Source organism: Mesoplodon mirus (assembly GCF_964341445.2).
Source record: "Mesoplodon mirus genome assembly, chromosome: 3".
In the NCBI taxonomy this organism is placed as follows: Eukaryota; Metazoa; Chordata; class Mammalia; order Artiodactyla; family Ziphiidae; genus Mesoplodon; species Mesoplodon mirus.
In genome coordinates, this window is record NC_138978.1 from 24,138,680 (window position 1) to 24,162,107 (window position 23,428).

A 23,428-nucleotide genomic window follows, 5' to 3' on the forward strand; every position below is an offset into this window, starting at 1 on the left:
CTTGGACACTTTGAACTTCAACGCAGAAATTAACAGGCCCCTGGCTTTCAAAGCAGATTGTGTCCCCATCCCCACCCCTTCTGGCCCCCCAAAATGCCTGTCCAGTAGGTCATCAGAGATGGGTGAAGCCTGGCCCTGGAAATACAGATTGCCAGAAGTAGATCACGAAATCCACCTCTCAAATCTCGGCGCTCGGCACGGCGCCCGGAATACAGCGGACGCCCAACAAATGGTTTGATTGCAAAAGAACAGAAAGAGTCCTGGAGCGCGCCTCTGCTGCCCCGTCATTGTGCAGCAGGATCGGGGCGGCAAGGGATTGGTTGGGCCCCTGCAGCGGGTCAGGACCCGGCCGCGGGGCCCGAGCGCCATCCCAGGCCCAGGCGGAGGGGGCGCTGCGGCGGGAGGCCGCGCGGGGCGGGGCGGGGCGGCGATGGGGCCGCCCCCTGCGAGCGAGCGCCGCGCGCTGCCGCCGCCGCCGCCGCTGCCGCCACCGCCACCACCGCAAGCAGCTCCTCCGCTCCGCCCCGGTCCTCGTGCGGCCCGGCCGGCCCGCGGGGTGCAGAGCCGAGGTCCGCGGCCGACCGCATGAAGGACTGCGAATACCAGCAGATCAGCCCCGGGGCCGCCCCACCGCCCGCCTCCCCCGGGGCGCGCCGCCCCGGCCCCGCCGCGCCCCCCGGCCCGGGCCCCGGGCCCCCGCCGCCCGCCGCCGCCGCCGCGCCGCGCTGGAGCAGCAGCGGCAGCGGCAGCGGGAGCATCGGCCGCCGCCCGCGGCGCAAGTGGGAGGTGTTCCCGGGCCGCAACCGCTTCTACTGCGGCGGCCGCCTTATGCTCTCCGGCCACGGCGGCGTCTTCGCCCTCACGCTGCTGCTCATCCTCACCACCACCGTCCTCTTCTTCGTCTTCGAGTGAGTTCGCCGGCGTCCCCGCCCCCTGAGGCGCCCCATCCCCTCCGATCCCCTTTGCCGCCTGCCGCTCACCCCACCTTCCCCAGCCCTTGATGGACACTCCAGCCCCTCTGGTCCCCTGCTGGGCACCCCGTCCTCTCCCACCTCCTGGGCCCTTCACCTTTCCCAGCACCTGCCAGGCACCCTCCCTTCCCAACTTCTCCTTGGCCTCCTGGTGCCTCTCAGAATCTGCCCTCAGGCCTCTCCAGTCTCCTTGCTTATCTTCCACCTGCCCTTTCTGGTCCCCGCCCAGACTCGCCATCCTTCCGTGACAATTTGGATCACCATCTAAGCTGGTCCCCTCCATCCCTGCCAGCCACCGCATCCCCTCTGGCCCCTCCCTAGCACCCCCATCCTTCCCTGGCACCCTGCCTTTGCCAACCTCTGCCAGGATCACTGACCTCCCATGTCCCTCCAAGACCCCTATCCTCTCTGCCCTCTCAGAATCTGCCCCAGGCCTCCCCAGCTCCTTAGATAGATCCCCTCTCCTCACCTATCCCCCGGACCATCTCTTGTTCCCAGCTTCTTTCTGACCCCTTGAGACATCTTTTCTTTATATCCTTTCCAGACAACTTCTGAATTTCTTCCTTGTCCTTTGGCTATATACCACCTCAGATTTCCCGGCCATCTTCCCTGTTCCCTCCAGGGTCCCTTTAGGGTCCCCTAGTCATCTCTCTACTCTCAGAGCCTCCCCCCTTGCTTTCCCTTCAGTCGTTCTCACCCTAGGCCCTCAAATATCTTTGGGCCTCTCAGACCTCCCCTTTTCTCTCCAGCACCTTCCTTAGTTTCTCCAGAGCTTCCTGTCCTTCCCTCCTCCTCCTCTGGTCCCCCCAGACATCTCCCAGGCCCCTGCCCCCCATCTCCTGACCTCCTTCCTGGCTTTCTTTCCCTTCCCAACACTCCAGAGTACCTTCTGGCCTGCTCCACGGCAGGAACAGTTGCAGTGCCTTGTTATTTTTCAAGAGTCGAGAGGATTTTCGTGTGACAGGTCATATTTGCCCCCATGGCTTTTTGACCTCTTCATATCCCCAGTGACTCAGGATTGGCCCACACAGTGTTCTCCATTTCATGGATGGAGGAAGGGATGCCTGTCACTTTACCAGGGTCACATATTTGTATCAGAAGTTTTCCACTCTACCATTGATCTCTAGCTTGAGCCACCTGCTTCCTGATTCCTTTCACACACACACACACACACACACAAACGCACACCTACCCATACTGCATGAGCCCCACCTTTCCCTCCTGGTTCTACCCATCCTTTGTGGTCTTACTCAATTTTACAGGTGGTTAAGAACTCCATCTCTGCAGCCAACAGAGCTGGTTCAAATCTCAGCTCCACCATGCACCAAGTGTGTGACTTCGGGGCAGCCACCTGACTACTCAGAACCCCAGTTTCTTCATCTATAAAATGCGGTGTATAATAGTACCCCCTCCCCAGGTTGTCATGAGGGTGGCAGGAATTCATGCACATAAGCTTTTAGCTGGTAATAAGCATTTAAAGCTGGCTGCTGCTGTTACTTGTCGTCACCAAAAAATCCTTCCCAAGGGCCTTGATAAGTCTTCCACCAAGACACTGGCCCCCAGGTACCCTTTCCAGCTGCCAGATCATGTATCTGCAACCTTGGGTTTCCCCTTGAAGCAAGGTGAGGACTTCCTACCAATTAGCTTCTCCCTTTCACCCTTTCCTTTCTGACTCAGGGTGGATAAAAAGTTCCAGAATAATTAACAACAGAAACTCTGGGGAGCCCCCAGCCTCCAGCATGGCCCTTGGGCTGAGTTTCAGATCCACCCCGCTGGGCCAGCCCACGTGGGTGTTTTGGAAGTTCCTTTTCCAGCATCCCTCAGGCTCCACCAGATCCTCCCAGCCAGGGATGCAGCTGAGGCAGGAGGAAGTGGTGCTTGTCAGGACTGGCCCCTGTGACCCTGCAGTGTGGGATTTGGTCAATTCAGAAACGACTTCCTCTGGGCTGAGGGGGTATCTTCATTGGTGACAGATTTGTCCCCAGAGAGGGAGGAAGCGAGGACTTCTGGGTTCCAGGAGAGCTTGTGAATCATCTCGTCTTTGTTGCTGCTCCTCCTCACTTGGGCTGGTGGTGTTGGCAGGAGGGTTTGGGTTTGGGCTGAGAGCTCGCCTGGGCCTGGACTGGGGTGGAACCTCAGTAGGGACCTGGCGTATGGGAATGCTGTTGGCGAGGGCCTGGAGGGCGAGAGGTGCTCACACTCTCCCAAGCCTCTGGGTCAAGGTAAACGTGGCTCTAGGGCCTTTCTTGCTGTGGAGGATTTTCTCTGCTGTTTGATTTGGTGCCTTATTGCACAGGCCTCCCAGCTTCTGCTCTGCTTCCCGTCCCCACACAGCAGCCAGAGTGCCCCCTTTAATTCCAAGTCAGATCTGAATATTCCCTGCCTCTCTGGATAAGAGCCAGAGCCCTCGTGGTGGCTTCCTCTCTGTCCCCATCTCCTCCCACTGTCCCCTGTGCATTCCCTCCCAGGTACATTGGTCTCCTTGCATACTCCGACCTCAGGGCCTTTGCATGGTTTGGAATATCCTTCCTTTAGATAGCTTCCTGGCCCACTCCCCCACTTTCTCCTGTCCTTCCCTGACCACCCCTGTAATATAGGAAACTGGCCCCCTCCCTCCTGTCCCCTCTGCCCTGACTTATTCTCCAAAACACTTGCCACTATCTGACATACTACACTTATGCTTCTTGTTAGCTTCTTGCCTGTCTCTCCATGAGAACAGGTATTTATTCTCACTGTTGTATTCACAGTGCCTAGAACAGGGCCTGGTATGTAGTAGGCACTCAATACAGTAAATACATTGCAATACAATATAGCAAATACATTTATTTGTTGAATGAAATGGACAGAGCATTTGCTGGGGGCTTGGAGACCCCAATCCTGCCATTGCCTGGCTGGGTGACCTTGGATCTGGCTGTGGGCTTTGGAGTCCTGTCTGTAAAACCAGGGGCCAGGACTTGGTGTTTCTGAGGGCTCTGCAAGTCTTCTCCATCTCCCAAGAAGTCTGGTTGTACGTGAACTGATTGAATTGTCATTTGGGTGACACAGAGGGCGCAGCACTGTTTGAGGCTCAGACCTGGGGACCACTGAGATGTTTGGAGCAGAATGTGGCCCACTTGGAGCCCTTGGTTTTGGCAGTCTCTGCTCCTTAAGGGAAGGGCCTCTCTGGAGGCCAGAGCCTCCAACAGTGGAGGCTCCAGAAACAGCGTGTAGATGCCCACGGGTTTGCTCCTGTGACTGTGCCAGCTCCTGGGACGTTGGCTGATTCAGGCCTCCCAGCGGTCAGTCATCCCCAAATAGCAGTTCCTCACCCCATCAGGTGCCACTCTGGCTCTGGGAGGGAAGGCCACACAGGATGGTGGTTAATAGTATGGGCGGGCCTCAGCGTCAGACCCGTGCACAGGCTGTTGGAGCCCACTAGGGTCAGGGGGCCTGATAGAACTGACTCCGGATGCCAGCCCTTGGGTGACAGTGGCAGTGGCTGGACCATGCTCTTCCCCCTACACCCTTTACCTGGCTGACCCTACTCATTCAGGTTCTAGCTTATGAAGTCTCGCCTTCATCCAGTCTTTCCTAACTGTTCTACTACTTTCCCCTTCCCCATTATAACATGCCAAGCCCTGTGTGGCAATTCTCTGTTTACATGTCTGTTTTCCTCACTAGGCCATAAGCCTCACTGAGGGAGCAGGGGGACTCTTGTCTTATTCACTGCCCTTATCCCTGCTGCTTGTTGAAGTCATTGCCTTTAACACAGAGAAGACCTCAGTAAATATTTGTGGAGAGACCGAATAAATGAGTGAACACTGTCTTGGATGATTCATCTCAAGTGACAATCCAGTTCATTGGTAGTGGCTCCCTGAAGCTCTGTGTTTAGAAGGATTCTGAGGCTGCAGCCAAGTGCAGGGGTTGAGTGCTGGGATCTGTTGATCACGTCTGCCAGGGCCTCAGGGAGAAAGTACAAGGATCAATTAGTGATGTCTGCTCTAGGCACAGATGGGTGCGGGGCTGCACTCATCCAGGGACCATACATCTGCCTCTATTCAGGACTGTGGTGGTGTTTGATGGGATGACAGTGCCTGCCTGGTGCTGTAGCCCTGAGCCCCAGGCAGCTCTTGGAGTGTTTGCTCATCTCTCTCTCCCTCTCTTTTTCTAGCTGTCCCTTTTTGGCCCGCCAGCTGACCCTCGCCATCCCCATCATTGCTGCCATCCTGTTTTTCTTCGTCATGAGCTGCCTGCTACAGACAAGTTTCACCGACCCCGGAATCCTGCCCCGGGCCACCGTCTGTGAGGCAGCGGCCCTGGAGAAACAGATCGGTGAGGCTCCTACTCCAGCCGTGGCTGTGTCTCCCAGCTCCGCATTTCTTGATTTGAGAGGAGGCCTGCTTTTCTCTTCCCACACTGTGCTAGGCACTGGGGGTACCGTAGTGAGCAGGGCAAGCTGGAGCCGATGCTAGAATGGAGGAAGCAGAGGATAAGCACGTGAGCAGATAAGCAAGAAATGCTACCACGTGAGGGCTGGTGTTGAGAGCCACGCGGTACTGAGTGCTCACTGGAGCCCAGGCACTGTGTTCACCTCTTTATATGCATGATCATATTTAATCCCCCAGTAATCCTGTGAGACAGGTACTGTTGTTATTCTCCTTTTACTGATTAATTAAATTGAGTCTCAAAGAGGTTAAGTAAATGGCCGAAGGTCAGACAGTCAGTGGAAGAGCGCGGATGAGACCCCGGGCACTCTGACCAGAGTCCCTGCTCTTAAACGTTCATGCACACTTATTCATTCACTCATCAAACATTTATTGAGCCCCTACTATGTGTCAGGCACTTTTCTAGATACAGCAGTGAACAAATCTGACGATAATCCCTGTCTTCTTGGAGCTGACATTCCAGTGGGAGGCGAAAGACAGTTAACAATTAAATATCTAGTCTGTGACACAGAGAAGAGGGAAGCTGGGGGAGGGAGGGGGAGGGCTGGAGGAGGGTGTACAATTTTAAATAGAGGGAAAAAATAGGGGGGCGGGGAAGGCCTTGTGAAGGAGGTGACATCTGAGCAAAGACACAAAGACCTGCAGAGATGAGGAGTTGAGCTGCGTGGGTGTCTGGGGGGGAGCACGGTGGTGTGGGGAGTGGGCTGGTCCAGATTAGTCGGTCAGGGGAAGCCCTTTGGAGGAAGTGGCACTTGAGATGAGCCAGTAATGTGCGTTCTGGACGTAGTAAAAGCAAAAGCCGGGAGTGGCGACCAGACTGGTATGTTTGAGAAGCGGCAGAAAGGGCAGCGTGGCCAGGAGGGGCCTGTGTTCCCAGCACCCAGGTGGCCCTTGGTGCCTCCCTGAGTGGGTGTCCTGGGTGGCTGGGCGCCACGGCCACGGCCTTAATCTCAGCTTGCTCCACCTCAGCTCCTTCCTGCTGAGAAGTGACGTGGGGATTCGCACACCTCAGGGGTTTCCGGTCCGTGGTTGGCTCCTTCCCCTAACAGGGTGGCTTTCAGACAGACTTAAATAAATACCCAGCTGCCTCTGAAGAGCCCTGGCAGCCTATGAGTGGCAGAGCCCTGCTGCATCCGTCCTGGAAGTCATTCCACCGATGGTCTGGAGCAGCTCAGGAGCGGGGGCGGGAGGGGAGAGGATGTTCTCCCACGCTTGTCTGTTCTTTGTCTCTTTCCTCTGCCCTGGCCTGTCTTCAGCCACGCCCTCGGTTGTCATCTTCCTCTGCCTGCATCCAGCTTCCTTCCCCCTCGTACCCCTGGGCCACTCGCCACCCATCCTCCTGGTCTCTGCTGCTTCAGTTGCCTGCGGTCTGACCCAGCGGCCGGCCGCTGGCAGCAGGGGAGGCTCGGGGCAGCCCTGTTTCTCCTCTCTCCAGGTCGGGGCTAATCATGAGGCAGGATTATTGTCCAGCTCAGCCCAGGCTCAGAGGTCTGGCTGCCTGGAATCCTCTGGCCTCCTGTGAGCTGTTTGGGTCATACTGACAACAGTAATCCCCTGTGTTTGGGGCGAGCTTGACTGTGCGGAGTGCTCCCCAGCCATTATCCCCACAAATCCTCGCAACAGCCCGGCTGTGCTGATGCAGAAACTGAGGCAGGGGATCCCACGGCCGGGAGCGGGGGTGCAGAGACAGAGTCTTGACCCCCAAGCTGTATGCTTTCTCTTCTGAGATGGCGGCAGGGAGACGTCCCAGTCTTCCGCAGCCACACTCTCTTTATTCTGAGGTCTCAATTCAATTGACTGGGAAGCCCCTGTGAGCCCAGGTGGGCTACACCTTCGTGACACCTTCCCAGAGCACCTTGTCCTTCCACCATGGCCCTGGGCTGCAGGGTGGTCATTACAGAATTGTCAGGCAAACCCAGCGGCCTTTCCTGGGCGGTAAGTGTCTTGTTCACCTTGTCCGCCACGTGGAGGGCTCAGCGACGTTGGCTGAACGCACCATCCTCTGCAGAGGCGCTCCTTGCTGTCCCCTGGTGACTGGTGGAGAGACAGTTGGAATTTCTCCTAACCAGGCATTATAGGTTTGGTCGTTTATGTGTTAATTCCATATGCCGACTCCTGACTGCAGGGAGAGGAGGCAGGGAGGTTGGGGGGGGAGGGGATATGAATCTGATGTGAACCCTCCCTCTGGTGGTTTCCAGCTTAGCCCAGTCCAAGGTGGAAGGCCTGACTGGCCGCCACAGGTTAGAGGAGGCTTTGGAAGAGGATCGAAGAAACCAGGGTGTCTTCTGCCTGGAGGTTATATGGAGGCTTCCTGGAGAGGTGCCCTGAGCCAAACCAGAAAGTTTGGGTGGAGTTCAAGCACAGGAAGGTGTGTGAAGGGAGCTCCCCATGCAAATGGAACAGGAAGAGGGGAGAACAGAGTGGGAGGGAGGGGGGCAGGCGTGGGAGCTGAGCAGGCCATGTTGGCTGGACACAGGAGTGCTTCAGAGAATTTGGAGGATGCGTAGAGTCAGTCTTGAGGGCCCCTGAGTGTCAGGGTCAGAAACATCCCTTTGAGAACGGTTCCCAAGCCTGGAAAATGGCATCTTTGGGGTCTTTGAATCTAAACTTGAACTGGAGGCTTCTAATCAGGGTGAAACATATTTTCTTAAAAAGGACTAAAGTCACCGAGCCTTCTCAAGAAGGTTGGGGGCCGGCTCTGTGGTGGGTGGTGCTGTCCATATAAATGTGTGCTGGTTACCGGGGCCCGGGCCCGTGCAGACAGTGTGACCTTCTCATTTTGGCCGCATAGGCCAGCAGCTCCAGCCCCATGGGATCTGGTTCCAGGGCTCCCACCCTGCGAGGACCGTCCCAGCTGGGGTGGCCAGCGCTTCACAGTTTGCCCAGAACTGTCCCTGTTTTAGCACTGAAAGCCTCATATCTTGGGGAACCCCAGAGTTGCAGGCAGAAGGGCTGGTTGGCCACCCTGGCCTGAGCTCTTGACTTGTCAGCTGGTGAGCCGTGCAGCTAGACTCCCCTGCAGGCTCTGGGTAGTTGGAAAAGAGGTAGGAGGAGGCGGCAACATTGCCCCCAAGAAGCTCCTGGTCTGATGGGAGGTCATAGGAACACCTGAATCTGAGTGACAGACACTCACCTAGCCACGGTTACAGCTCACACGACAGACACAGAGGCCGCCTCTCCCTCCGTCACCACACAGCAGGTCACAAACTGCATCCTGTCTGCCTCCAGAATGTCTCCCCTCTGGTCCTCCTGAAGCCCACTGCCCCAGGCAGACACACCTCATTTTCCACCTGGATTGGCTCAGGACTCTGCTGACCAGGCCCTGTCCTCTCTCCCTTCGGTCATAGTTGTCTCTCCAAGGTCCGGATTTGACCTGGCCCTCCCTGGCTCAGAATTTGGGTGACACCCTACTACCCTCAGGAGCATTTCCTGAAGATTGGCCATTGGAGTACAACCTCAGTGATTTTTGCCCTTTCTGCATCTCCCCTTGTACCCTCCTTTCTTTAGTATTTTCCTTTAAATGGCTTGCTTTTAAACGATTTTTTACAAGGAAAATTTATATCACCCTTGTTAGCAGAAGCCACTTGCTCTAAATAGAAGATAATCATAAGAACAAAAGCATGACAATGTTACAGAATTCTTGGTGGTTACAGTCGCCTGTGGAAAGCAGTCACCTTGAGGCCTGTGAGGATCACAGGTATTCGGTGTTAAAAGTTGACACTTTCCCCTGGATGGAGTCAAGGCTTGAAAGAGAATTGAAAAGGGAGTGACTTTCTCATCGTGTGATTCAGTGCTGCTTAGTGTCATGGCCAGGAAACAAACCATCTCCCACCTTCCTGAAAGCTCGTCCTCGGAGGCGCAGTCGCCTGTAGGATGAAGGCAGGCTCCGGCCCACCCTTCCCTCGTCATCTCACTCCACTCCCTGGTGCCCCAGCCACACTGCATGCGGATGCCTTGACCCACGGGGTCCCCTCTGCTACTGTGCCCCCCCCAGGCCCCCATGAGCCCAAGGTCTCAGTCTCTCCCACCCAGCTGCATCGCTGCTTCATCTTGTTGCTTTCCTGAATGCTGCCTCTTGCCCGTTCCCGACATATTCCACTCTGTCTTCTCAAGGTGGGTTGAGTACAGACACCGGTAACACCATTCATTGACCAGCTGTGCATTACACCTTCACATCTCTCATTGGCATCATCATCATACAGGGTTGACACTGTTATTACCCAGTGAGGAAACTGAGGCTCAGAGAGGTGGAGCAGCTTCCTCAAAATCACAAGCTAACAAGTGGCCAGGCCAGGTTTCTCAATGCGATCACGCTGGCCCCAGAGTCACCACACTTGACGCACAGTGCCTCCTGGGCTGACTCTGTAATTATCCACCTCTCCTGCTCACTGTGCCCCCAGGCCGAGCTCTTCCTGTACCTCCAGGCCTGCCAGGAAGCCTGTGTGTGGCAGGGGCTCCATAAACCCCCAGAATGAACAGAAATGGTCTGGTGGGGGTCACAGTGACCCAGTATTCACAGCCTGGCCACTGAGGCTGACCTCAAGCCTGGAAGCTGGGCCACTGCAGCCCTGCAGCTGATTCCTCCACAGGTGGGAACAACAGAAGGGCAGCGCTGGGGCCCAGCAGGGCAGGTAGAGGTCCCCGGCCTCCCCTCACTAACGCCTCCTCATTAGCTCATGGCCAGCCTCAGGGGCCTCCCCACCAGCCCGGGGTTTCAGTCACAGCCGCAGCCGTTCAGGGCCTGGCTGCTCCTCTTCAGGGCTGGAGTTGGGGTGAAGATACCCAAAGCAGGCCCCCTGGTCAAGAGGAAGGCGTGGGAGATTCATTTCCTTCTCCCAGCCATTCAGCGAGAAGGAGCTTCCCCCTTGTTACCACGTCCCTGGGGGCTCTAGTTTCCCACCTGGAGGTGCTTTTTACTTGGGGAAGAGCCTGAACCAGAAAGAGCTCTGGAGGGCAGGGAGAGCATCTCTTATTACCACTCCTTCATTCATTTCTTCAACGAATATTTTCTGAACTGAGTAACAAAGCAACCGCATTTGACTCATTTCTGTGTACTTACCCCCTACTTCCCTCACCTGCCACCCCGGGCCTTGTACCATATCCTGACATCATAGATGCTAGTGTCTGAAAGAATGGACAAATGAATGCCTTGGAGGACAAGCAAGGGTTCTAATTTCAACCCCACCTTGTACTGTTGGAGTGAAGTCTGTAAAACGCGGGCACATGTCCCGTCGTTGCCCAGCCCAGGGCGTTTTTTGTCCGAGTGAGACGGTGAATGTCAGTGCACTTTGAAAATGGTTTTTCTCTACTGAACCTTAAGAGGCTTGAGACTTGTGGTCAGGAATGGCAAGTGGTCTTGCTCTGGGCACTAACAAGCTACCACTAGTAATGGCTGCTGGGAGGAGTGGGTTGAGGAGGATTCTGAGGCTGAGACCAGGGCAGTTATTGCTCAGCACTGTCTGGCCTGAGAAAAAGCAGTGGGACACCTGCTTGTCTTCCCCTACCCCATGTGGGGCTCAGCCCTGAAGCAGCATCCCTGCAAAGCCGCCTTTGACCCATCTCATCTAGGGCCCTGCAATTGGTGACGTTACTTGGCGTCTGGGTGGCACCCTTGCACTGGGCCCTTTTTCTTCTTCTTTACCTCCAGCTCCTGGCAGCCCGAGGAAGCTGGGTGTGCAGAGCCTCACTTCCTCTTTCTCAGGGTTCTAGAGAGAAGGAGGCCTGGCTGCCAGGGGCCAGAACATACTGGCAGGAGTTCTCTCCCTGCCTTGGGGGAGAGGCATGGGCACCCCTCTGCCCTGGGAGGGCCTCTGGGAATCCAGTGAGGGTTCCAATAACTTTTCTCTTAGTCCCGCAGAGGGTCTGTGGCTGTCCTTCGCTCACAGATGGGTTGTGTTCTCCAGTCTCTTCTACAGATCAGTTGTTGGAATATAGTGTTTCGTAGAAACAACAATAATAATAATGGCTAATATTTATTAAGCTCTTGCCAGGTACTAGGCACTTTGCTAAACCCACTTGATGCATTTCTTGCCTGACCCTCCTAACAGCACTAGGAGGTAGATTTGATTATGTCCCATTTTATTTGCTTAGCAGATGAGGGCACAGAGAAGTTATCCGACTTGACACACATCACACAGCTAGTAAGTGACGGGGCAAGATTCACACCCAAGTGTCTTTCTGGCTCCAAAGCCTGTATCCAAGCCTGGGAGACCACAGTGGGCAGGGGCAGGCACTGGGACCTAGGGCCCGAGGGGCAGGGTTAGGGGTTGGGTTTGGAGTAGCATCAACAGCTTTGGGAAGAGCTGGGGAGTTCTGCACACTGGGGTGTCACAGCCTGAGCCGTCTGTCAGGACTAAGGCTCCTGTGAACCCAGCACTGTGCCTTGCAGCCTCTCACTCAGCACTCACTACAGCTCTGTGAGAGTGAGATGGTCTTATCTCCATTTTATGGATGAGGAAACTGAGGCTCAGAGAGGTGAAGAGACTTCCTGAATTAGCAAGTGGGTAGCAAAACCAGGATTCGAACCCAGTGTTTCAGACTCCAGAGCCTGTGCCTTGCTGCCCCTCATGGAAACAGCTACTAGTAAGTACTCACCAAGTGTCAGTTCCCTTACGTGTACTATTTCTTTTTTTCTTGTTCAGTTAAGTTCCACTTTTAAAAAAATTCATTTATTTATTTTTGGCTGCGTTGGGTCTTCCTTGCTGCGTGTGAGCTTTCTCTAGTTGCGGCAAGCAGGGGCTGCTCTTCGTTGCGGTGCGCGGGCTTCTCACTGTGGTGGCTTCTGTTGTTGCGGAGCATGGGCTGTAGGCACACGGACTTCAGTAGTTGTGGCTTGTGGGCTCAGTAGTTGTAGCTCACAGGGTCTAGAGCGCAGGCTCAGTAGTTGCAGCGCACGGGCTTAGTTGCTCTGCGGCATGTGGGGAATCTTCCCGGATCAGGGATCGAACTCGTGTCCCCTGCATTGGCAGGCGGATTCTTAGCCACTGCGCCACCAGGGAAGTCTCGAGTCAGGATTCGCACTCCAGGCCTGCCTGTATCTCTCCTCTTTGCCTGCTGCCTCGTAGTTGATAGGCCCAGGACTGCCTGTTTGTCCCACTGTCCTTGCCCTCAAGCAGTGTAGGGTCCAGTTGGAGAGATAGTGTACACACACAGCCGTCCTGTCCCAGCTCAGCACGGAGCAGAGAGTGTGGTCTGTGCTGTGTGTGAGGTCCAACAACCCCGAGGCTCCTGTGATCAGGGAGGTTGCTGACAAGGCCCGGTGAGTCCTGGTGTGCAGAGAGAAGGGAGGCTGGGCTCAGGAACAGGGGCAGGAAGCTGGGGCAGAGTAGTGGGAGAAAAGCTGGGAATGGAGGTTGAGCCCGACTGTGGAGGGTCCTAACATCAGGACAAGAAGTTTGCCTTTATCTTGTTTTTTAGGGGAGGCCAGTGAAGGGTTTCTGAGCTGGGAAGTGACTCACGAGGGGTTATTTAGAGGAATGTGACAGTGTGTACAAGGCGGGTGGAAAGGCAGAGGGTCTGGGAGCAGGTAGTCTTCTGGGGAAGCTGTTTGGTGAGACGGGCCTGGCCTGGGTTAGGGTGTTGGGAGTGGAGGGAGTGACAGGTGATGAAGGAAGAACCTGACCAGACCTAGCGACTGGCCAGGCATGGATGCGGGAGAAGGAAGGGTCTGCGAGGAGACTTCAAACTGGGTTCCCCTGCCTCTGCCACTTACTGGCTGTGTGACCTCGGACAAATCCCCTGACCTCTCTGGCCCTCTTTTCTCATTGGTAAACTGAAGGAGTTAGAACAGAGGCAGTCAGTGAAGGGACGTTTATCAGGTATCTGCTATGTGCCAGGGGCGGTGTTACATGCTCTTTGAGGTTCCTTTCAGCCCTTGGATTGTGCCATCAGCAGAAATAAGGAACTAGACGGGAAAATAACACTCACTATGACACTTCAAGATTTACAAAAAGACCCTCAAGCCCAAGCTTCGGGAACTTGGGTTCACATCCTGATTCTGCCACCGTGTGGCCTTGAACAAGTCACTAGCCTCACTGAAAAGGCTCCTTAACTGTAACCTGGAGATGATGATGATAACTGTACGTCCTGGGGTGGTATCAGGATTTAAGAGGAGAATATATGTCACATGCTCAGCATACAGTAGCACTCAGCGACCTGTTCACTTTCCCTTCTGTCTCTCAGTAGTTCTATGAGCTGGCAGTGACAGTGCACACTTCTTAAGCATTTACTTTGTGCCACTTCACATGTATTAACTCATTTAATCCTCGCAACACCTTTATGAGGTGAGCACTCTTCTTATCCCCATTTCAGTGATCGAGGAAACAGGCACAGAGAGGTTAAATGATTTGCCTTGTCACACATCTAGCAAATGGCATCAGCAAGAGAAACCCAGCTAGTAGAAGGTGGAGCTAGGATTCGTGTCCCGTTCTGCCTGTTATTCACATCTTACAGATGAGAAAACTGAGGCTCAGAAAAGTTCATTTGACTGCAACCTCACACACAGTCAGTGGCGAAACCGGGTTTCAGAGTATGTCCATTGGCCTCAAGCCCCCTGCCTTGACCGTGCTGCCATTGCTAAGGAAGAGATGCTTAGATGCTTAGTTCCATTTTTAAACATGCTACCGTCGAAGTGGTGGTGAAACAGCCTAGCAAAAGTCTCTGGTAGCTAGAACATGAGACACGAATCTGCTTCACTGATGCATGCCAAGTGCCTAGAATAGTGCCTGGCACACGCTAGGCACTCAGTAAGTAATCGTCGGGGGCAGGTGGCCAAACTGGAGATGTTATCTGGGACTCAATCCAGTGGAAATGATGTCTGGGAACATAGCCGAGGGCTGGGGATCCCAGGCAGCCCCGTGTGACTCTCAGAATTCTGTCTGGGGAGAAGCCACTGTTCTGGGAAACGCTGGTCTTCTGTGGCCTGGGGTACCAAGAGGCTCTGTGGGTAGAGTTGTGGGTTTTGGATATGGCAGATCTAAGTTCAGCTTCCTGCTCCGCCAGCCTACCCACCTTGTGACTTCGGACAAGTTACTTTCTTTTTCCTTTTTCTCAGATCTTTACTGAAGTATAACAGGCTCGCTAAAAGTGTACAACTCGTAAGTGTTCTGTTTGTTGAGGGTTCACAGTTGGAACACACACGTAATTAGCACCCAGATCAAGAAACAGTGGTGTCCCAGGAGCCCCCCTTGTTCCCCTTTCCGGTCTCTGTCAGCCCCCGCCCCCAAGGATAACCACGAACCTGACTTTTAACACCACAGATTACTTTTATCTATTTGTGAACATTTTGTACTCTTACGTCTATGGGTATTTTTCACTTTACACAGCGTTTGTGAGATTCATTCATATTGCCGTGTGTAATTAAGGATCATTCATTCTCGTTGCTGTATAGAATGCCATTGTATGAATATACTGCAATTTTTTTTTTTAATCCATTCTACTATTGATGGGTGTTTGGGTAGTTCCAGATTTTGGCTATTTTGAGAATTGTTGCTAGAACAGTCTTGTACTTGTCTTTGGTGCACGTCAGTTCATGGGCATTTCTGCTGGGAAAATACCTACGAGTGGGATTGCTGGAATGCATATGCTGAGCTTTGGTAGTTAGTGCAAAACAGTTGTCCAGAGTGGTCATATGAGATTTCTAGTTGCTTTACATTTTTGCCAACACTTGAGAGATGTGTGTGTGTTGGGGGCGGGGTTTCTTTTTTTCAATTTTAGCCAAATTGGTGCATATATACTGGTAATATATTGTGGTTTTAATTTGCATTTCCCCGATGACTTAACAAGTATGAGCACTTTTTCATGTGTCTATTAGCCATTTGACCACCTTCTTTTATGAAATGCCTGAATCTTTTGTCCACGTTTGAATTCAGTGGTCTGACTTTTTCTTACTGACTCATAGGAATTCTTTATATATTCTGGATACACATCCTTTGTCCTTTGTCAGATAAACATGTTGCAAATATAACTCTGAGGGTCATCTTTTCATTCTCTTGATGATCTCTTTAGATGAACAGAAGTTCTTAATTTTGATAAAATGCTGTTTATCATATTGCTCTTTTATGAGTAGCCCCTTTGTGTCTTGTTTAAGAAATCTTTGTCTACTCCAGAGTCATGAGGTTGCTCTATTTTTCTTTTTCTTTTTTTTAAATCCAGAACGTTCGTATTGCGAGCTGCAGCCCATCTGGAATTGAATTTGTATTTAGTGGGAGGCAGGGGTGCAGATATGTTTTCCCCCCCAGTTGTGTATCCAGTGGACCCCGCACTGTTTACTGGGAGGAGACCATCTTCCTTCCTGTTTTTTTTTTTAAGTAAATTTATTTATTTATTTATTTAGGGCTGCGTTGGGTCTTTGTTGCTGCGCGCGGGCTTTTCTCTAGTTGAGGCGAGTGGGGGCTACTCTTCGTTGCGGTGCGCGGCTTTCTCATTGCGGTGTCTTCTCTTGTTGCGGAGCGCGGGCTCTAGGCGCGCGGGCTTCAGTAGTTGTGGCTTGCGGGCTCTAGAGCGCAGGCTCAGTAGTTGTGGCGCACGGGTTTAGTTGCTCCACGGCATGTGGGATCTTCCTGGACCAGGGCTCAAACCCGTGTCCCCTGCATTGGCAGGCGGATTCTCAACCACTGCACCACCAGGGAAGCCCCCATCTTCCTTCTTGGCACTGCAATGTTACCTTTGTCGTGAACCACACGATCATGTACATGTTCATATCTGGAGTCTCTGTTCTGTTCCATTGGTCAGCGTTTCTACCCTTGTACCCAAACCAGGATGTCTTAAGTGCTAAGGCTTTATCATAAGTGTTGATGTCCTGTGGTATAAGACCTTTAGCTTTGTTCTTCAAGAGTGCCTTGGCTATTCTTGGCCCTTTGATTGCCATGTGAATTTTAGAATGAGTTTGTCAATTTCCACACCGAAAAAATCCTGACTGGGATTATGTTGAATCTGCAGATTAATTTAGGGAGAATAACTCCTTTTTTAATATTGAGTCTGCCAATCCATGAATATCATATATCTCTGCATTTCTTTTTTCTCTTAAAATTTTTATTATGAAAAATTTCTAACATTCAGAAAAGTGGGAAGAATTAATACAACAAATTCCTATACATTCACTGTCTAGATTAGTTATTTGTGTCATACACACACACACACATAATTCTTATTAAACCATTTCATAATAAATTATATACATCATAGACACCTAATCCATAAATACTTCAATATGTATCTCCAAGATTTAAGGATAGCCTCCTCACAATGACAATTCCATTATCACATCTAGGAAAATTAATAGTTCCCAAATTTCTAATCTATAGTCATGTGTCCCCCATCACCCTCCAAATCTCTTTTGTTGCTGTGTTTTGTTTTTGGAAACAGGATCCAGTCTAGGATCAAGCATTGTATTGGTTTATATCTCTTAAATCTCTTTTAATTTAGAACCATCTCCCTTCTCCTTTTGTAAGTGACATTGACTTAAAAAAGTTTTTTTTAATTGAAGTGTAGTTGATGTACAGTATTGACACTGACTTTTGTTAGAGCGCAGGCCAGTGGTCTTGTAGATGTCCCACATTCCGGATCTGATTGTTTCTTCATAGCTTTACTCTCACTGTGTCCTCTGTCCCTCTGTCTCCTGAACCTCCTGGAAATCAGAACTTAGATCTAGGCTTGTTTAGATGCAGATAAACCTCACGAAGGCTTCCCTGGTCTCCCTTTCTGATAGCCCTCCTTAGAGTGGCACGTGAGCAGGTGTGTGAAGCTTCAGCGCGGCGCTCGGCACATAGCAAGTTTCAGTAGGTGGTAGCAGCTCTTGAGATTTGTCTCCCACTTAGGCAGGGATTTTGCCCTAATGTTTGTTCCCCAGAAACAGCTTCCCTAAAGCTTCTCTTGTCCCGGCCAGGCAGCACTGGCTTCCCCCGTGCTGCGGCTCCCGGCTCTGGGCTTGGCCATCCCCCATCTGTCTCTCGTCCCCGTCTCAGACAATACAGGCAGTTCCACGTACCGGCCACCCCCTCGGACCCGGGAGGTGATGATCAATGGGCAGGTGGTGAAGCTGAAGTACTGCTTCACCTGCAAGATGTTTCGGCCGCCCCGGACCTCACACTGCAGTGTCTGCGACAACTGTGTGGGTAAGTGGGAGCCCTGAGAGGGATGGAGCCTTGCAGACAGGGAAGTCGCTCATGGGGGGCAGGGGGTGTCTGAAGTATCCAGGGCTGGGCAGGAAGTCTGGTTCACCCAGATTTTCTGTGACTGAGGAGGGGCTGTGGAGCGGGGGCTCTGAATGTGACCAGTGGTACCTTGGCTTCAGCGCAGGATTAGTGGATTCCTTCCTCCAGCTCTGAAGTGTGGGGCAGACACAGAGATGCCCTGAACCCGTCTTCCAGGCCTTGGCCTGGTCCTCAGTAGGTCCAGGTTCCAAGGAGCCAGAGACTAGAGCAATGACATTCTAGATATGTGGCCCAGGGCCAGCTATACTGAAAGACTTTGACCTGATTCCCAGAATTTGGAGGGACAAGAATCTGGGAACAGAGGAGTTTAAGCTGGTGAAGTGGAGAGGACATAGCCAGGCTTGGAAGCTAAGCTCCTGACCCACAACTGCAGTGGCTGCTGGGGAGCCAGAGGGTGTTTTGTCCCCTTTCCCTGCTCTCCAGAGGCCTGGCAGCTCTGATGGGGACCCAGGGTGCGCCCCTGGGAGGGTGTTGTAAGGGAAAGGCTATGCGGAGAACCCAGGCGAGCTGAGCCATGGTGACTGTGCCCGGTCCCCAGGGCGGAGAGCTCATCACACTAGCTCAGTACTCCCTGAGCAAGAGAATAGTGGGGAACACCCAGGACAGCTGGCAGTGAAGTGGGTGACTCAGTGGGCGTCATTCATCCCTGAGAATCTGTCCCACCCCCGCCACCGTGAAGGGCCCTGGCCTGGGTGTGAGGCCTACGACAGGCTTGTGACCCACATTCCCACAGGGGACTTTCCTCACTGGTCTGGGTGTGACCCCACCCCCAGGGACATAGTACTGGTGTGAGCTCAGCCCTCTGACTAGGCCTCCGATGCCGGTTCTCCACATGTTATGTAGCGGCCCAGCCCCTCATTGGTCCTCTGTTCTAGAGCAAGGGACAGGGGTCATTGGTTGTTGGCATGGGGCTGGGATCGTAGGCCAGGCGACAAGTACTTTTTGTGGCTCTTCTTTGTACCAGACACTGCCAGACCCTGGGATTCAGCTCTGGCCCTCTCATGGAGCTCACAATCGAATAGGGGTTACGGGCCAGCCCACCAATTGTAAATAAATATGTAAACACACGTGGGCAAAGTGCTGCAAAGGATAAGTGCCGTGGCAACAAGGCAGATAACAGGGGCCTCACCTTGTCTGGGGTTGGGGGAGACTTTCTCAAGGAAGTGGCCTTGCAGCCGAGACAAGAAGGAAGAATTACGGGAACTGGCAGGTGAAGGACCAGAGGCCGGGAGTGTCTAGGAACTGAGAGTCACGTGTGGAGAGAGCGAGGGGGTGGAGATGCGAGAGGCCTCTAAACACCCCTGCTGCTTGTGGGCCAGGGCGGCCCTAACCCATCTCCCTGGCCCTTCCAGAACGGTTTGACCATCACTGCCCCTGGGTGGGCAACTGTGTGGGGAAACGGAACTACCGCTTCTTCTATGCGTTCATTCTTTCCCTCTCATTCCTGACGGCCTTCATCTTCGCCTGCGTGGTCACCCACCTGACGCTGCGTGAGTTGGGGATGATGGTGGGAGTGCGGGCAGGGGCAAGCGGGCGGCCCAGGCCAGCAAGCTCGGCCAGGTCAAGGGACTGTGGTCACCCTCCCTTGAGCCGTGCCCTCTCCTGTCTCTTCCTCCCCAGGCTCTCAGGGAAGCAACTTCCTCTCCACTCTGAAGGAGACACCAGCGAGATATCCTTTGTCGGCAAGGGGGAGCCCTGGTGGGACCCGAGGCCCCTTCACTGGGGCGGGTCCCTGCACCTCATCCCGTAAACAGAGGGGAATGGAATAGAGCCGATGTTCGCACTCTAGAATCCAGTCTACCAGCTGCTTCTGTTCAGCCCCAGGCTGGAGCCGATTCTGAATGGGCTGTTGTGGAGCTGGGATGGCCGAGAGCTCTCAGGGCCACAGTCCCTGTCCTCCCTAAGACACCAAGCTCCCTGGACCATGCCGTGTCCGCAGTTCTGGCGTTTGGAATCCTCAGTTCTCTCTACCACCCATCACCCTGGGCTCGTCCTGCCCTTGGGGTGCTCCCAAACCCTGCTTGGGGCCCGGGAGGTGACCTGAGATCACGGAAAGCTTACAAAGTTATATCCTCTCTGGGGAAGTAGCTCCACGGAAGGATGGGTGAGAGAGGCTGACGAGGCCAGCGTCCAGCCACAGGGAGGCTCCCGGCCCCCGTGTCCGTGTGCCTCCTTGACTGCGCGGCTTACCGTGCTGGAGTTGGTGATCTGCTTCTTCTCCATCTGGTCCATCCTGGGCCTCTCAGGGTTTCACACTTACCTCGTCGCCTCCAACCTGACAACTAATGAAGACGTGAGTAAGGCTGGAGCAACACCTCATCCCTGGGCCCGATCCCAGGATGGAGGCAGGGCTGAGGGAGCCTGGAGCAGCCGCAGTGCAGCCCTGACTCTCAGACTGCCAGGGAAATGTGGGTGGAGACGTGAGGGGACCTGACATCTCCTTCCAGTGCTCAGGGCTGGGCCCCGGGAGACCCTGTGCAGGCTTCCGAGGCCCCCTTGGTGCTGGCTCCCAGGGTCCCGAGGTTGCTTTCTCCCTAGCCCCGCTAGAGCAGCTCTCACACCATAACCGTCATTACATTTGGCCAGCTCATTACCATTTCCAGAGTTCTTTCAGTTTCCGTCATCTCTTTGGGTCCTTTGGCCAACTCTGAAGCAGAAGGAACAAGGATGCTTTTTCTTCATTTGATGGCTGAGTGACTTGCCCCGGGTCACCCAGCTGGAAAGGGACAGAGCCAGGGTTGCACTCAGAAGCTCGCTGTGCCCACCGCACTGCCCTTGTAGACAGCAGCGATGTGCCCGTTCTCAGGATGTCCTGGGGCTCTCTGAGGCATCCTTGTTGAGGGGGCCGGCCAGGACAGACATGTGAAGCTCCATCAACCTCCTGACCTGCTGCCTTGTAGATCTCTACCAACAAGCATTGTTTGAGCACCCACTGTGTGCCCAGCCCTGGGCCAGACCTGACCGCCCACCCCCCTGCTCCACCATCCTTCCGAACAACAAAAAAGCAAATGAGAGCATCTGTTCCAGGGCCACCATCTGATACTGCTCAGAGGCCCATTGACCAACAGAAAATACATTTCTTGACCCCAGCCTGTCTTTCGGGGAAACAAAACTTAACGTGCACAATAGGGTATCACATGCTCGGTGATTGGTAGAGAGCAGAAATGATGTCAGGCAGCTTCTCCTAAGGTGATTTCCTGGGGGCTGTTTCTGCAGGATAATACTAGGGGTTAAGCAAAAAGGGGTGTCATGGCCAAATAAGTTTGGAAAACTCTAGGTTAAACTCAAGCCAGTATCCTTTACTGCTAATCTCCTTAATGCCTTTGCTAGCCGGCCTCACAGAGCTAGAGATGGGCAAGATTTCATCTAGTGCTCCGACAGTGTTACCAGAGAGTTCCCTATTTTTCAAATGAGGACTGAGACTCAGAGAAGTGGTGATCTGTCCAGGGTCATGCAGCAAGTCTGTGGCAGAGCCAGAGTTCACGGCCAGGTCAACCTGAGCCCTGTGCCCTTGCACTATCCTCCCTCTTGGGTGGCTGGACAGAGAAGGAAGGATGCACCCAAAAAGTCTCCTTTGGAGGCTTCTCTTTGGCTCTGCTCTGTCTTCTGTCTTGGTTAGCGCCTCCTCTTCTGGGTGCCCCCCAACATCCAGCAGTCCCCCACATCCTCACTGAATGGCCTGGGTTAAAGGCATGTTCCCTTCAATAGACTAGCCAGAATTGGTTTCAGAATTTGCTGATTTTCCCCAGCCTCTAGAACAAATGAAATGAAGGGAGGTACCTGACCCAGAGCTCTTTCCTGCTTGCAGATCAAAGGCTCGTGGTCCAACAAGAGGGGCGGTGAGGCCTCTGTCAATCCCTACAGCCATAAAAGTGTTCTCACTAACTGCTGTGCTGTGCTCTGCGGCCCCCTACCTCCCAGGTAAGCCGGGGGGGGGGGTACAGGGGAAAGGTCATAGGGCCTGGCCTGGCCTGGCCAGGCCAGTGGGGGGTGGCCCTGTGAGTCTATTCCTCTGAAAGAGGTTCTGGAATCAGCAGACCTCTCCCCACACCACAGATGCCCTCTGTCCACCATCCCCTGCTGGATGCACTCAGGACACTTGTCACATAAAGGAATTCTGTAGAGAGTTTTAACTTGTAATCCCGTGCGCTCATTGTGGAAAAAAATTAAGTACAAAATATTAACAAGAGTATTGTATATCACATGTAATCCTACTCCCCAGGGATAACCACAATTAATGTTTTGTCCATGCTTGAGCGACGCTGCCTTTCTGGTGCTGATGGCTGGACTGGGTGTGGCCTCCGTCTTCCTGCTGGCAGCGGAGAGCCCTTGTGGCTCAGCCCTGCTGGGAAGCGCCCCCTCTGTCCTGACACCAGGGGGCGCTAGATGTCCAGATCTGGAGTTAAATTGGGCACTGTGGGGGCGGGGGAGGGGGGGCTGGTAAGACTTCCCAACACCATCCCCACCTTCTCCTGCTCAGTATCCAATATGCCTCTCTCCGATCCTGCCCCCGGGGAAAGGACAGTAGGAATTGCACCATCTCCCGATGCCCTTTCATCCTTGCTCTTCCCCTTACCTGCAGCCTGGGAGCCCGACAGAACGCTGGACTGTTTGAATTAATAGTGGATAAAATCTGTGGCCAAAAGCCAAGTGTCCAGAGTACAGAGAGGGCCCTTCCAGAAGGGAAGGGTCTTGAGCCACCAACTGGAGAGCAGCTCCCCTTTCCTCAGCCTTTCTAGGGCTGGGTCTTTTCCTTGGCTGGGAGATGGACCCTGCCATCCAGCCCCCGGCCTGGAGCTCTGGTGTCAGGCAGGGCCTCACGTGTCCCCCCACCTTGTATTTTGAAAGCCTGATTGACCGGAGGGGATTTGTGCAGTCTGACACCGTGTCACCCTCGCCCATCAGAAGCGACGAGCCAGCCTGCAGAGCCAAGCCTGATGCCAGCATGGTAGGAGGCCACCCCTGAGCCGGGCTCAGTACTTGCCACCTGCTGGCCTGTATGCCCCTCCGCACTCACCTGCCGCCCTCCACACCTGCCAGGACCCTCCCCATTTCACCCGAAGGGAAGCAGAGCCGCCAAAGACGTTTTAAGTCTTCTCGTATTTATTTCCCACCCTGCGTGGCTTTCCCCACACTGTGCCATGGCTGTACCCTCTGCTCCCTAAACCAGGTTCCCCCTGTCTTGGGCGCTAAATTCCCCCAGCTGATCTGTGGCAGGAGTGACAGGAGAGAGAGGCCGGGGCTCCTGAGGCCGCCCAGGGGACCACGCCAAGCCTCTGCCGTGCCTCTGAGCCGTGCCCCGTGTGAGTGAGGGTGCGGACTGAGTGTGATGCCTCCGAGGTGGGAGAGCTGCTGGGCCCTGCTGGGCCGGGGTCCAAGGGGTGAAGCAGGACCGAGGAGCAGTCGGCTCTGGACAGCAGGCTGTCGGAAGGGATGCTTCTGTGGTCTGCTTTGGTCTGTGGTCTCCTTCATTCTTTTTGTGATAGCCATTGTTTTTTCTTCCATTTTCGTTTTTGTATGGAGTTGGCCAGTAGACTTAGAGCTGGGGCTCCAGGTAGAGAGGGCAGAGCTGGGGGTGGCAGGGGCAGCCTGTGTCAGAGGAAGCCAAACCGGCCAGCCAGGCACCCGGGACCTCAGCTCCTGCATGATTCCTGGGCAGCACACTAGGAAGCGGGGGCCTCGCCCTCTCTCTGCCCACGGACGGTTCCCCAGGGGCCCCGCCTGGCCCCCCACCTTTCTCCCAAGTCAGGTCTGGGGATGGGCAGGTTATACTCTTGCTGGCGATACTTGAAATGGGTTTATTAATGCTGGGTATTTTGCA

At 54.0% G+C, this 23,428-nt stretch overlaps 1 protein-coding gene across 1 annotated transcript; it reads left to right on the forward strand.

Moving 5' to 3' along the window:
* Positions 1–491: 491 nt before the first annotated feature.
* On the forward strand, positions 492–23,336 carry ZDHHC18 (zDHHC palmitoyltransferase 18). Its single transcript, XM_082616124.1, has 8 exons — positions 492–908; positions 5,122–5,282; positions 17,359–17,508; positions 18,960–19,097; positions 19,228–19,276; positions 19,798–19,900; positions 21,416–21,528; positions 22,456–23,336. Exons 1-8 carry the CDS (start codon positions 586–588, stop codon positions 22,571–22,573), a joined length of 1,155 nt encoding a protein of 384 aa, XP_082472250.1. The 5' UTR covers positions 492–585; the 3' UTR covers positions 22,574–23,336.
* The last annotated feature ends 92 nt before the right edge of the window (positions 23,337–23,428 follow it).

What these genes read in the sequence shown, in the direction of transcription:
- ZDHHC18 (XM_082616124.1), top strand. Translation starts at nt 586, where the DNA reads ATGAAGGACTGCGAATACCAGCAGATCAGCCCCGGGGCCGCCCCACCG. An exon ending in GTCCTCTTCTTCGTCTTCGA is followed by an intron (nt 909 to 5,121) that starts GTGAGTTCGCCG and finishes CTCTTTTTCTAG; the next exon opens with CTGTCCCTTTTTGGCCCGCC. An exon ending in GGCCCTGGAGAAACAGATCG is followed by an intron (nt 5,283 to 17,358) that starts GTGAGGCTCCTA and finishes TCCCCGTCTCAG; the next exon opens with ACAATACAGGCAGTTCCACG.